The sequence below is a fragment of the Cotesia typhae genome, unplaced genomic scaffold, assembly GCF_013202065.1.
Source record: "Cotesia typhae breed Kobodo isofemale line unplaced genomic scaffold, CoteBio_Ctyphae contig_5, whole genome shotgun sequence".
NCBI lineage: Eukaryota > Metazoa > Arthropoda > Insecta > Hymenoptera > Braconidae > Cotesia > Cotesia typhae.
Window position 1 is genome coordinate 6,043,913 of NW_027423757.1, and position 13,550 is coordinate 6,057,462.

At 25.2% G+C, this 13,550-nt stretch overlaps 3 protein-coding genes and 1 long non-coding RNA gene across 10 annotated transcripts; 1 reads left to right on the forward strand and 3 right to left on the reverse strand.

Annotated features, from left to right (window-relative positions):
- Positions 1-161: 161 nt before the first annotated feature.
- On the reverse strand, positions 162-5,901 carry LOC141530668 (uncharacterized). 2 transcript variants are annotated; one of them, XM_074247910.1, is made up of 5 exons: positions 5,108-5,901; positions 3,719-3,896; positions 2,936-3,048; positions 2,060-2,158; positions 162-1,591 (listed from the first exon to the last, which is right to left on the reverse strand). In XM_074247910.1, the coding sequence occupies exons 1-5, from the start codon at positions 5,158-5,160 to the stop codon at positions 1,165-1,167; spliced, it is 870 nt and encodes a 289-aa protein (XP_074104011.1). In that variant the 5' UTR covers positions 5,161-5,901; the 3' UTR covers positions 162-1,164. The 2 variants fall into 2 exon arrangements, with proteins under 2 accessions (XP_074104011.1, XP_074104012.1); XM_074247911.1 differs by lacking the exon at positions 2,060-2,158 and having other exon boundaries at positions 5,108-5,900.
- On the forward strand, positions 1,493-3,671 carry LOC141530670 (uncharacterized). The gene is made up of 5 exons (XR_012479781.1): positions 1,493-1,607; positions 2,366-2,465; positions 2,530-2,716; positions 2,942-3,030; positions 3,232-3,671. It is a non-coding gene; the product is annotated as an uncharacterized LOC141530670 (long non-coding RNA).
- Positions 5,902-6,959: 1,058 nt separating the features above from the next.
- LOC141530667 (uncharacterized) lies at positions 6,960-9,581 on the reverse strand. Of its 2 annotated transcripts, none has more exons than XM_074247908.1 (8): positions 9,272-9,581; positions 8,964-9,180; positions 8,735-8,888; positions 8,354-8,465; positions 8,190-8,276; positions 7,946-8,101; positions 7,721-7,854; positions 6,960-7,294 (listed from the first exon to the last, which is right to left on the reverse strand). In XM_074247908.1, exons 1-8 carry the CDS (start codon positions 9,366-9,368, stop codon positions 7,130-7,132), a joined length of 1,122 nt encoding a protein of 373 aa, XP_074104009.1. In that variant the 5' UTR covers positions 9,369-9,581; the 3' UTR covers positions 6,960-7,129. The 2 variants fall into 2 exon arrangements, with proteins under 2 accessions (XP_074104009.1, XP_074104010.1); XM_074247909.1 differs by having other exon boundaries at positions 8,741-8,888; positions 9,272-9,574.
- Positions 9,582-10,810: 1,229 nt separating this feature from the next.
- Positions 10,811-13,497, reverse strand: Mettl4 (Methyltransferase like 4). 5 transcript variants are annotated; one of them, XM_074248385.1, is made up of 6 exons: positions 13,360-13,497; positions 12,958-13,286; positions 12,376-12,507; positions 11,295-12,233; positions 11,053-11,224; positions 10,811-10,974 (listed from the first exon to the last, which is right to left on the reverse strand). In XM_074248385.1, the coding sequence occupies exons 4-6, from the start codon at positions 12,075-12,077 to the stop codon at positions 10,817-10,819; spliced, it is 1,113 nt and encodes a 370-aa protein (XP_074104486.1). In that variant the 5' UTR covers positions 12,078-12,233; positions 12,376-12,507; positions 12,958-13,286; positions 13,360-13,497; the 3' UTR covers positions 10,811-10,816. The 5 variants fall into 5 exon arrangements, with proteins under 5 accessions (XP_074104486.1, XP_074104485.1, XP_074104489.1 ...); XM_074248384.1 differs by lacking the exon at positions 12,376-12,507; XM_074248388.1 differs by lacking the exons at positions 12,376-12,507; positions 12,958-13,286 and having other exon boundaries at positions 13,360-13,479.
- Between the last annotated feature and the right edge of the window lie 53 nt (positions 13,498-13,550).

Below are 13,550 nucleotides of genomic sequence, written 5' to 3' on the forward strand. Positions count from 1 at the left end.
CAAAAACTTTGACATAATGTATACATTCATGTTTTATTCGGTAAAAAAAAAGAAAAAAAAAAAACAATTTTTTACATTAAAAATATTAGCACTTTTATGCTTATAAATACTTATATATAACAGAGTGAGTAGAAATTTATATATAATATAAGAAATTTTTTTCTTCACAATAATACGTATATAGTTGAATAGTTTATTTAAATATTAATTTAAAATAATTTAAAATAATCACATAATTATATCGGCTTCAGCCTATTCGTTATTTTTCAAGATACTTTATATAAATTCTATCATAAAAAGTATAATAACTAACTAAGGTCAATGACTAGAATAATTGCATTCAATTTAGTTATTATTTTAATATCTTTTTATAGACGTAATTTTTAATAATTTTAAATAGAAATGATCTTTTATTTACTTATATACCTTTTTTTAAATCTTGAGTAAATTTCAAAAAATTTTTTATCGGGCAATAGTATATTTACATGTATAACTGATTGCCAAATTAGAAAAAAGAGATAATTTCATTAAATAATAAGCACTTTTTGCGACAATTTACCATTTGAGTATTGCAATATGTATAAAATGAGCTGAGCTCAGTATTATTTTTATAAATATGTAGTGTAAATAACTGTTTCAATCGTTATTATTATTATAATCAGTATTAATTATTATTAATGAGATAAAGACATTGATATTTGTTTTAATTACGAAAATTAATGGTGCGAAAAAAAAATCATTAATGCTGATAGTAATTCCAACTATTCTACTTTTTTAATTTTGTATAACTTAAATAATCCATGTACAGAAAAAAAAAAAATTTACTTGAATCAAGGAAATAATTTTGAAGAACTTCATTTTATTGATTTGAGTAGAAAAATTTTTATAAATTTTACTTGATTCAAAAATTTTTCATCTTGATTAAAGACAACAAAAATCTTCTAAATTATTTTCTTCGTTTAAGAATTTTTCTATTTATTCAATTAAATTTTTTTTTTTCAGTGTATAGTTGTTTAATGTTTAATTTAATTGTAACATGAAGTTACAAAAATTGTTTTTAAAATTTTCAAAAAGCCCAAATAAAAATCAGCAGCATTATAAAGTTAGTCAATTAAAAACCAGTGACTTTATCCCGTACATTATGTTTTAAATAATTTCTTTTTTTTACAGAAAACGTGGTTTTTTATTTGTTAATTGTGCTGCAACGCTTAAAAGCATCATAACATGTTCGCTGTTAGCTGATGGTCTTCCGGGTGATTTAATCTGAGGGTTATTTTCTCTTGGATTATTAATGTGGGGATTGTTGCTTACTGACCGGCAATTGTAGTGGAATCGTTCGTGGTTAGCAGTCAAATCAGATTGTAAATTAGCTGTGCGCATTGCTGCAGTATCTGTGTGTTGAACTGCATAATGACGATACTGATGAGGATGAGGCTGCTGATTGACAAATGCTCTTCTTGAGTCATTGGTTTCTTTCAGTGGCGCGTGAATAAGACTAGCTGCTGGACCTTCCAATGTTTGACAGCAAGTCGGCAAACATTGCCATACGCGTGACAGTCCGAATATATTGAAGCAAGGACGTGCCAAAAACCTACGATGCATAAAGTGTATGTTTTTATGATAAATATATTTGTTTTTTTTTTTTTTTTTTTTTTTTTAAGTAAGAGAAATCGAGACATGATATTTTACTTTTCAAGATTTAATTTTTTTTTTTTTTTAATTAAAAATTAATAATTAATATCAAAACTTATTAACTGATATTTTCAAAAAATTTAATTAATAACTTAAAATACACTTAGATTTTTTTAAATTAAATTTTAGTTAACTAAACATTTAATTGTTAATGAATCGTTTTATTATCAAATTAATAATTATTTTATTATAATAAAATTTTAAAGATGTCAATGATTCGTTATTTCTTGTCCCGATTTGTCTCATTAAAACAATTAATTTTTCATTATATTATCAAGAAATAAAAATTTTGCGTCCAAGACAATATGTAAAAGACAAAAGCAATGTTTATGAAAAAAAAAAAAAATGAATGGTATATGAATCTTACCTTGGTCGAGAGGGTTCTTTGATGTCGGTTAAAAGAAACGGTTCATGCTGAAGATCGTGAGGCTTATAACGATCTAGTGATAATTTGAATGTCATGTAACTGAAAAATTTATTAATTTTGATTTTTATTTCAAAGAAATATTTTTTATTTCTTTTATAAAATTACAGAAACAATACTCGGAGTGTATCTAATATTTACAATATTAGAAAGTATTTTATTCAAATAAAAGCAAATTTTTATGCAAAATTTACATCAGATACAGAAATTTTTAATTTTAATAAAATAGTTCATTTTTTATTTATTTAGAATAATAGATAGAAAAATTAAGAAGAAGATAAAAGTAAGTAGACCAAATTGATGAAAATGAAGGATCGAATTTACTAACAACCAATGGATGAGCGTAAATGCAAGTATAGAACGATAAAAACGATATATATGTGAATTAAGTTGAAAATATTTATCAATTCTAGATAAAGAAGTGATAAATTTTAGACGTTTCATAAAGAAGACACTACTCTACAGTACTCACCTATGGAACACCAATAGTAGTAGTCAGAAGTTTCATGAATTTACATAGAGAATTAGTGCAAAAAATATCGCAAATAGAACAAAATAACGGCTGTGATAATATTTAGCAGTTGCACATTCAAAAGCAAGGTGAGTGATGATTAACATATAACTAATCCAATAAATAAACAAATCATTGACGCAGTAAAAAATTTCTTACACTCGGCTTGGGCACACTTAACATGTGTTATGTTAAGTAAGAAGTTTTTTTTTTTTTTTCAAAGCTATGAGTTAATAACCGAATTTTAAAAAATTTTTCACTGTGAATGCATAAAAGTATTTTATTTAATAAAAGAAGAGTAATCTTACTTCCAGAATACGACGAAAACAGTTGTTGTTGTTAGAAGCAAAACAATCGCGCATGTTACTATCAATGCTGTGCTTTGTAACGATGGAATATTATGGTACGATACATCAATGAGCTGCAAAAATAATTTTAAGATATTATTTTATTATTAGAGATTATAGAAAAGACTAAAATGATTTTTGAGCGAGAAGAAATTTTTTTTGTTCAAGAAAATTTGACTTCATTCAATTTTTAGTCTTCTTTAATATTTTCTTGGTTTAAGAAAATTTAATCTTCAGTCAAAAATTTTTTTTTCCAGTGCATCTATGTGATTTTTTCATCAAATAACTTTTGAATGAGAAAAGTAAGCTCATTTCTGTAAATTTTACGTAAATGCTGACAAGATAAGCTTTAGGTAATATTTTTCAGTTATTTGTACACCTTCAATAATATTTCACAGCCGACCCCTTTCATAGCTTGGAGAAATTTCTTTTGATTTTAAATGCTAAATCTAAACGCCTTTTTTTATTATCCTGATAGTTTCTCAAGAGTTAATTTAAAATATTATTTTATTTTGTAGATGACATTTTATCAAAATATTTTTTAATAATAAGAGAACAGCAATAATGAAAATAACTCTGAATAATTTTAATTTAACCGGCTAGATTATATCAGTTCAATAATACAATATCAGACTCAAAACTTTCATACTCACGATCCCTTAATGTAACATCAAGAAATAAGTATTTAGCAGGTTTAAATGGGCATGATAACTTGATAAGTACTTAGAGTACTTAAGTACTTACAGGAATATTACCGCAATCCTCCAACTCTGCTAATGGGGCCTCCGAACAAAATGTTCCCTCTTTAAGAAAGGGTGGCCGAGGCGGGGGTGGTAATCGGAACATCGGTGGAGGTCCTGAACATTCTGGACAGTCAGCCGCGTCCAGTGACCTTAATTCAGCCATATTTCTTCTTAATGAGCTGAAGTAATTAATGCATTATTATTATTCAATTATAAATTATTAAAAAAATTTTTTTTCAATTTATAAAATGAAAAACCTGCTGTAAAATAATTTTTAAATCAGCTATTGAGGTATATATATATCCCTTTTGCAGACCACATTATTTTTATAACCACTTAAATCATTTCAATTTATTTGAGTTTTTAAATTTCATTTTAAAATTCATCAATTTATGTCAAAATTATTTTTTTTTGTAACATAAAATAGTGCAATGTTTTGTAAAATTTAATCTTTCTACAAATTGACAAAATAAAAAAGAAATTGCAAAATAATTAATTTTAAAATATACTGAAAAAAAAAAAATTAACTTGAATCAAGAGAAAAAATAATTTTGAAGAATTTCAATGTCTTGAATCGAGAAAAAAAAATTCTTGAATTAAGTAAAATTTACTTAAAACATAAAAAATTTCTTAGTTTAAGAATTTTTCTTCTCAAATCAAGAAGATGAAGTTCTTCAAAATTATTTACTTGATTCAAATTAATTTTTTTTTCTGTGTAATAATTTATTTAGTAAGTCAATGAATGAATTGTATTTAATTTAAGTGAATTTCGTAATGGAATTTCCATTTTTTGTTTTCATACAAAGCCATGCTAGTTAATAACAGAAAATATGGTCATTAACAGGGACATATTTACCTGAGAGCTTAAGAAGAAAAGTTGTTACTGATATACTCAAAAATAAAAGCGTTATCAACATTTCTCGAGTTGTAAATGAATATGGACTCCTATAAAAGATTACAATTACAAGATTAGTGCTGTCTTCTAATTGAAGTGTGATGACTACAATGGAGGTCGACTCAAAGATTTAGTTTATTCAAAATTTTATATATTCTTCTAATTCCATGTCATCAACTATTCTCAATCAAACTATCATTTTTTTCATTTAATTATTTATTTTTTAGGAATGAATAAAATTTTTTTTTTTTTTCCAAGATATAAAACATAAAAGAATATTGTACAATACATATATGCTTTATATTCATAGTGAATCTGTAACAATGTGGTCATTGATTACTTTGAGTTTACATAAAATGCGCATGCGTTTATTTCAACCTGCACAATATATATTACTGAGGGTGGTCTATGTTTTAATTGATCAAATTTAATTTTTATTTTTTAATTATAAAAAAAAAAAAAAAAGAGTTTTAGTAAATAATCATGATTTTTTACCTTAAAAATTCTATCATCATCACATCGGATTGCCACATTAACATGCCGAGCATTCACTTTTTATTAACCATTATGCTTGTCAAATATTTATTTATTATTGTTTAATATTTATTTTTTAAATCAAACATATCGGATTATCTTGATAATTACCCGATAATTAAACACACAGTTGAACTTTCTTGTATTCAAATTATTTAAAACTAAATTTTATTAATCACAGTAAAAAAATAATCATTACAGTAGTCTTCGGTAAATTAAAAAATAAAAATTAGTAAATAAATAAATATATATTTAAAATCAGCTCACAATTGTAAGATACTGTGCAAATTTTACGGTATTGATTAACTACGCGTCATATCGCTTCTTTCAGTCACAAGAGCTGGTTACAAAAGAAAAAAAAATTTAAGAAAATAAATTTAACAATCGATATTAATATTTATAGATATAGTCACTAAAATATCATATTAATATGTCCATTTTGTACTTTTTTATCACAATAAACAACAACAACAAACTGTCTAGAGAAATTTATTCGCGAGATTGAATTTAATTAGGGTGGAAAAAGTTGATAAGACGACCGATGCTTGTTATTCTGTGTTACCCTTACACAGGGTAGAATAATATGGAATACTATGAGAAATGTTTTATGGCGCTGCAGTCGTACTACCCCTAAATTCTCAATTGCTAACTTTCATCCCCATAAATTTTCTAGCTTTTTTCAATGGACATAATTATACTGAGAGAAAAAATTTATCTTAAAAGAAATTGGCAGTGTAATGACAAAAAATTAACTTGTTGAAAAGTTTAAATAATTTTATTTCTTAGCTGAAGAGATAAAAAATTCTTCTTACAATAACTTTCTTGACGAAAAAATTTGTTTGATTAACAAAAAAAAAAAAAAACATTTTTGATTGAAAATTTGCGAATTTTTCAACAAAAAAGTTTCTGTAAGAAAAATTTTTATTTCTTTAGCTATTGAAAATTTTCAACAATTTAATTTTTAATAACAACGTTTCTCATTTTTTTCAAAAGAAATTTTTTTTTCAAAATTTATATTTTATCTTTTTTTGATGTTTTTGATATATTTTTTTTTTAAAGTACATAAAAAAACGAACAATTAAAAAAAAAAAGTTGAATATCACAATTTTCTAAAAAATTTATAAATTTTTTTGAAAATTTGTTAAAATTGTGTTAATCAACTTTTTTTTTATGTATTCAAGAAAAAAATATATCAACAAAATTAAACAGAAATTAAAATGGTTGATTTCACTTTTAGTAACTAAAAAATTTTGTTAAATTTCTTAATACTGATAAATCAATGTGATAATAAAAAAATTTTTTAAAAAATGTTGCGTAGCGCGCGTGTTACAATGGCCACATATATCAGGACCACCGAACATAGCGAGGCTAAGCAGTTTTATCTCCACAGGTTAGGGAACGCCGCTGCAAGTGATTGTAGCACTTACAGGGAGCTAGACTGTGGTTCGACAAATTAATTGAGGTGTCATTCGAGAATATAATAACAAACGCATCAGAGAAAATCGGCCGGAGCATGGGCTCGAACTCACGATTCTTGGCAGAAAGTCTGGTTCTAAAGGCGACAAACCAGCGTCGCAGCCATCAGCGCCAAAGCGAGACTTTTACATTATAATTTAAGTTAACACTACTATGCATAAGGAGCGTGTAATTTTTCAAACTTGCTAGAAAGATTAAATTTATTCAATTAAAAAAAATAATAGTAATGTTTAAGTCAATTTTTATTTAAAAAAATTGAGTTGGTATAAAATCATAACATTAAATTACATATTAAGAATGAAAGTAAAATTTATATTACTTAAGATGTTACATAAAATTTATTAACGAAAAAAAAAAAAATCTTTTCTACAATAGTATTAAAAAAAATTGGAAATTTATAATATCACTAAATAATTACATGTTTTTTACAGAGGAAAAAAAAAAAAAAAAAAAAAAAAACGTATACATATATATAATTCGAATATTGGTAAATTTAATGATGAATTTTTAGATTGAACTTGTATGAAATCCTTTACCGGTTGGAATGAAAAATCTGCCAGAATTATTGGTAGTAGGGGAACTGACGTAAGTTCCTGGCGGTGGATAAGGTCCTGATGGAGGTTTTGGAGCTCTTACAGGATAACCGGATGTAATACTGCCTGTTTTAGCACCCTGATATATAATATTAAAATAAATAATTAAAAATATTGCAACAAATTAATATTATAAAACTGTATTAGGTAAATACAGTTTTATAATATTACAGTTTTAATCTCTTTCAAAATGCCTAATTTCGCTTTGCAGTGCCAAAGGGGCGTATAAAAAAAATTTTTTCCTCCAATCAATCTAAAAATGTTTATAGCATTCAGATCTGTAAGAAAAGTGAATAAAACAATTTTTTTTTGTATACACTCTTTTGGCTCTAAGACAAAAAAACTTTTAAGCCAAAAGGGCGTATCATTTTTTTTTAATCATAATTAATTATTAGCCTTATAATTATTTTTGTTATAATTCATTAATTATACTAAGCATTGGACAATTTGCCATTCGGCTATAAATCTTGACATATAAATCCAATAAATAAATAAATAAATATACCTGTGGCTGTTGTTGGATTGGTATTGCTCCACCATGCACTGTTACATGGGACGCATGATTACTGGGACGTAAATAAAATTTTTCTTCTGAATACGTATTATTATGATCCATTGGATGCAGATTCGTAACGTATGCTACTCATAAAATTGAATGGAAAAAAAAAAAAAAAAAAATACAATAAAATTTAATTTGAATATTTTTATGATACAGCTAATAATAACTGACCTGGCTGATGGGTTATTGGCGCTCGGTTACTTGACAAATAAACCGATTTACCTTGATCAGTTTCTCGTGATGATTGTGACGTAGGTGCTGAATAACTGTAAACACTTTGTCCACCAGGAGTTGAATAAAATGTTGAGGGAGGATACTGGTTATTTTCTAATAACAGAAATATTTAGCGTGCTCATTATTTATTTTATTTTCAATAATATTTTTAGAGTAAAAAAATATTAAATAATAAACTTACTGTTCCAGAGAACGGCACGTGAGTCACCAGTTCTTCGAGCAGCATCCTCAGACTCTGTAAAACCCATTCCGTCTCCCCTTACGTCACCTAGTTTGTAATATAATTTATTTATCAATCACAGCGAATGTAAAACAATAATTTAATTTAACTCAAATAAAATTTACGTGAGTGAGGAGGATTATAATTTGGCATTGGTTGAGGCTTGTATCCGTAAGCTGTATGATAAGATGATGCTGAAGGTGGTGGTGATGGACTATGACTTCTTTTTTGTGGTCCCTGTTTAAATATATAAAAAAATACTTTAGCTATAAAAAAAAAAAAATATATTAAAAACATAAAATAGAAATTTTATCCTAAAACATGAGAGCCAAAATTTTTTCCAACTTTTGAAGACAAAACAGCTATCGAAATCTTTATTTTTTTCTTTACGATATTTTTTATCATAAAAATGTAAATTTTTGACCGAGATATGGCCAAAAATAGGGTGGTGGACCCCACTTGTAAATAATTACCAAAAAGTGAATTTTTAATAATTAAATTTGTACATTTACGTTAGTCATTAATGTGTGAGATGAAGCAGCAGTTGTTGCAACTTTGTATAGCGTACACCGAGTTGGAACAGGTAAAAATAATTGTTGATGTACTACGTTTGCTCCTGTTGTTTGATAATTACCAACAGTAAGAACATCTGAGCATATGCTGTAAAAAAAATTTTATAATTAAATTAATAAAATAATATCCATTGTGAATAACATAAACATAAAAAATAAATACTTTGTTTCTTTAGTTAGTAGTCGACGTCTATTATCATCTTCATTGAGAACTTTTTTAAGTTGTAAAAATAATTGATGTTTTTCATCTTTTAATTGTGAAAGTTCAGTTTCTAAACTGCAAATTTGTTCTCTAGTTTCCCCTAAAGTCATAACATCTTGTTTTTGTTGTCTTTCACGTTCTTTTCTTAATCTTTCTTCTTCTGCGTCAGCTTCTTGTTCTATTTAAATACAAATAAAAATAGTTAATAAATAATAAAAAAACTATTATAAAAATGAAAGCATAAATAATTTTAGAAACCAAATTAAAACCTTGTTTTTTTCGTTGACGTTCTCTGGTGATATGATTTTTTAATGCTTGCCACATATGCTCACTTTGTTGCGGTGGTCCCGATACTATTGCTGGCATTGTTGTTATTTTTTTATTTACAACAATTGTTTTCTTTATTTATGCATTAACAATTCGTTTGAACTGTAACTTCACATAGGGATCACTGAATTTACTTTTTTTGTCAATAATGTTTTGGAGCTGTATCTTAATCTTGATACTGTATAATTTTACTATAGATGATGGATGTCGCTTGCTTGTTGTTAATTTTGACTGTTGTTTGTTGTAAAACAAGCTTTAGGTATACCCGATTAATAGTATCCCTGATAGCCACCTTACCTATAACTTACTGTCAATCTACGTCCGCAATTTGAAGCAAACTTGACGGAAAGAGTTGGCAAAGCGAGCGATTACCTATTAGTTACCTATAACTTACTCTGCAAATAGACGTCAAAACTTGCTGTACAAGTATTTCCTTCAAATTTTAGTAAAGTTGAAAGGAAATTTAACTACAAGTTTGATTGTTAACTTGTATTCAAGTTGCGACCGTAGATTTCCGTCAATTTGCTTACAACTGTTGAGAGAAGAATTACCGCCAACTTGATGTATAAATTAACCGTAACTGCTGGAAGTCAACACTTACTGAGAAAGCGCTGGCTATCGAGCATTTCTAGATTATCAACAGAACAAACGATATTTTTATTTAATATGGAGTGTCATGGACAGATGTCACCACTGAAATTTTTTAACGCGGTAAAGTTGCTAACTTTTAATTTTTGTATTTTTTTTTTTTTTTCAATAATTTAATTACAAGTAAGAAGATTCTTAAAGCAAATTTTTTTTTAATAATTTTTTCAACGAAAAAAATTATAAAAATTTTCAGATGACGGCTAATTTAATTTTTATAAAAATACTTATCATTAAAAACGATACTGAAATTAGCAGACGTTTAGTAATTTCTAATTTTTTTCATTAATTAAATAATACCCAAAAAAAAAAAATTTTTTTTAAATTACACTTGCAGTTTTTTTAATTTTATACATGTGAAATTTTTAAAAAAATTTTTATGTAATAATTTTTTAAATAAAAAATTCTAAATATTTTCATAATAAATCAATTTTTATAGAAAAAAAAAATTGTTTTTAATGCACACTTCATTTTATTCTAATTTATATAAGTAAAATTTTTTTTGTAAAAATTTAATTGTTATAAAAATCTAAAAAATTAAAAGAGTTTGCTAAATTCAGTATCATATTTCCTTTTATTAAAAATAATTGAATCTAAAGTAAATAATTCTATTAGAATAACTAAATGCGTTCTTTTATTCTAGTACGTTACGAATCTCGAGTTTGGATATTAATTCCTTCTTAATATTTTTCGTGAAAAAAGTATAATTGCATAAATAAGATAAAAAACTAACTTACTAAAATTATGTTCATAGTTAACGTAAATATGTTGAAAATAATAATAATAATATTTCAGTAAGTGAACATCGAAATGAATTATGAATAATACAATTGAAATAATTTTCAACTTCCAAAGCATTTATTGGTTTTGTTTATATTAAAAAATGACAGATTTTGAAATTTTAATACTTCTAATCCCCAACTTGTCCATCCAGGTAACAAGTATCTGGCAAATATTTCTAAACAATTAGGATTTGGAGGTAGATAAGTTTTTAACACGTCTGTAATTTAATAAAAAAAACAATTAATTAATATTTCTAATAAAAATATCGAATATTTAGATATAAAATACTATTTACCTATCAGAGGAGGTTTGTGAGAATGTATAGCACTAGGTACGCTAATAATTAATTTTTTATCTGGTATTTGAGGTACTGCGCTTTGATTTAAACTACCAAAAATTAATAGTTCAAATGGTTGTTTTACTGATGAATTATTGAAATCACAAATTGTTTCTCCTGATTTTGTTACCTGTAAAGAAAAAATTTTAAATTATTATAAAAATATTTCATTATATATAATTATTTATTTTGGTACTTACTTTGACCCAATACCATTTAGCGATATATTTGATTCCCCACAATGGAAAAATAACATCAAATATATAATTATAATGACTTTGAGAATTAGTACACCAAATTGCTATAATACCACTGGAATTTAATAATTTATCGATGGCTATTTTAGTTAACTCTTCATTAAACATCATTTTATAACTTTTATTTTTATTTCTCCGTATGAATTTATTCCACCAGGGTGGATCCACGAGAACAAAATCAAATTGATTATTAATTTCCAATTTTTTATCAATATCTTTTACGTCATAAGAATAAAAATGAGAATTACTTGGGAATATATATTGGTTTGAATGTACAGTTGTAATAATAGGATTATCTGATTGATTGCACCCATAAAAATTATCCGATATATTGTACTCGGTATCGTAAAATTCTTGAGATGCTTCACGAGCTCGTTTATTATAATCAGTTTCAACTATTTTATTAAATATATTTTTTTCCGCAACATCAGCTAATATTTCATCAACAGTCTCTTGAATAAATTTTATTTCATCCAATTTTTCAGTTGAAATAGAATCATCGATATTTTTTTTTTTTTTAGACGTTTTTCTGTTTGTCATAGATTTTTTTTCATTCATTTTTGGTATTTGGTTATTGCGTAAGAATGGTGAATTAATATCAAATACTTTTTTGTTGAATTCTAATTCCAATAATTGATTGTCATTATATACGTTGTTGTAAATTTTATTTAAATATTCAAGGTGGGAAATAATCCATCCCTTATCATGAACCGCAAGAATGCTCATATTATATGAACTTATTAAAATATACGTTTGTAATATTACAATGAATAATTGAGTATTGAATATGATTTAATTGAATTTTAAATTCCCGGTGAAATATTTTACAGTATAAATCATTTGTTAATTCTCGTCAATTATTTTGTCGACACTCTAATTTATCTGAAATATTTAACAAGTCCAGCATTATTCCAGATAAATATTTTCAATTATGAAAATTTTATATAAATTTATATTAAATTAATATATAAAATGTTTTATCTGCCGTTCATCAAGTAATTATCAATATTTTATAGATATTTACATTTTTACATTGGATATTTCAATAATTAAATTATTCTCGGAGCTTCATCTATTTTATTATTGATTATAAAACATTCAATCATCATTTTACTCAATTACTTTGAGAATAAAGAAATTACTGTTGTTGATATACCTTTAGAATTTAAAAAATCCATAAATGTTCGTTCATTAAAATTTTGCAGTTGAAACAAAATTGAAATTCTTTACTTCTAGACATCAATTGAAAAATTTTAATTAAACCAAATTAATTAGAAAAAAAAATTAGTTTATCAATTATGATTTAATTGATGAGACTGTAGTTAGCAGACGGCTAAAAATTTTTTTGGAATTTTATAGCAATTAAATTATTAAGAAAAAATTTAATTAAAAAGTTTCACGTTTGAAAATTAATAAAAATTACAAGTGAAAATTTTTAGAAACATTTTTTTATTGCAATTAATTTATTAAAAAAATTTTTTATATTGACAGCTTTTTGAAATTTTTCTTTTAATTGTTCAATTGAAATTTTTTCAATAAAAAATTTCTAAAAAATTTGAAATGTCAGCTAATTTCATTTTAATTTTAATTGAAATAATTTACTTACTCGATTAATACTTAGTCCAATGATAGTGATAAATATTTTTTTTTTGACATTAAATTTACCTGTCACAATTACTTTATTTTTCTTTAACAAATAAATTATAGCCAAAAAAATTATTCAAAAAATGGATTTGTAGAAATTTTAATAAATTGAAAATGCAATTTTTTAAAAATCATTTTTTAGAACAAACTTTTTTGTTAAAGAAAATTAAAAAATTGTCAAGTGACTGCTAACTTAAATGTATTATTTTTTATATATCGTCGTAAAAATGACAGTAAAATTCTGGAGGTTGCTATATAATAAATAAACTTAATATTTTTGTGACTTATTGTCTGAAAAGAATAAAAATAAAATTTTTATAAGATACTTACAGCAAGTTCGTATGTAAATAAATACCGTGAATACCTTTCATATGAGTGTGTAAAAGTGACCCTAAGGGTCATTCACCAGCTATGGATCCACTGTTGTGTCATTGTTTCAGTTGACTGAATCAGTTGTCGGTTAGAGAGAAGCATCATCTATTCTAACCTCTCAAGTCTTAAAACTTTATACCCAATTTTATTTAAATAATTTACTTACATAAAATAAAACACAAA

Bases quoted from the DNA above. Each gene is read 5' to 3' on its own strand.
- LOC141530667 (XM_074247908.1), bottom strand. From the start codon at position 9,368: ATGCCAGCAATAGTATCGGGACCACCGCAACAAAGTGAGCATATGTGG. The intron at 8,102-8,189 runs GTAAGTTTATTA...TTCTGTTATTAG, and splicing joins ACGTGCCGTTCTCTGGAACA to AAAATAACCAGTATCCTCCC. The intron at 7,855-7,945 runs GTCAGTTATTAT...TTTTATGAGTAG, and splicing joins GCCAATAACCCATCAGCCAG to CATACGTTACGAATCTGCAT.
- LOC141530668 (XM_074247910.1), bottom strand. From the start codon at position 5,160: ATGCTCGGCATGTTAATGTGGCAATCCGATGTGATGATGATAGAATTT. The intron at 3,897-5,107 runs GTAAAAAATCAT...TAATTACTTCAG, and splicing joins ATGATGATAGAATTTTTAAG to CTCATTAAGAAGAAATATGG. The intron at 2,159-2,935 runs GTAAGATTACTC...TAAATTTTTCAG, and splicing joins GTTTTCGTCGTATTCTGGAA to TTACATGACATTCAAATTAT.
- Mettl4 (XM_074248384.1), bottom strand. From the start codon at position 12,077: ATGAGCATTCTTGCGGTTCATGATAAGGGATGGATTATTTCCCACCTT. The intron at 11,225-11,294 runs GTAAGTACCAAA...TTTTCTTTACAG, and splicing joins CTAAATGGTATTGGGTCAAA to GTAACAAAATCAGGAGAAAC. The intron at 10,975-11,052 runs GTAAATAGTATT...ATTAAATTACAG, and splicing joins TCACAAACCTCCTCTGATAG to ACGTGTTAAAAACTTATCTA.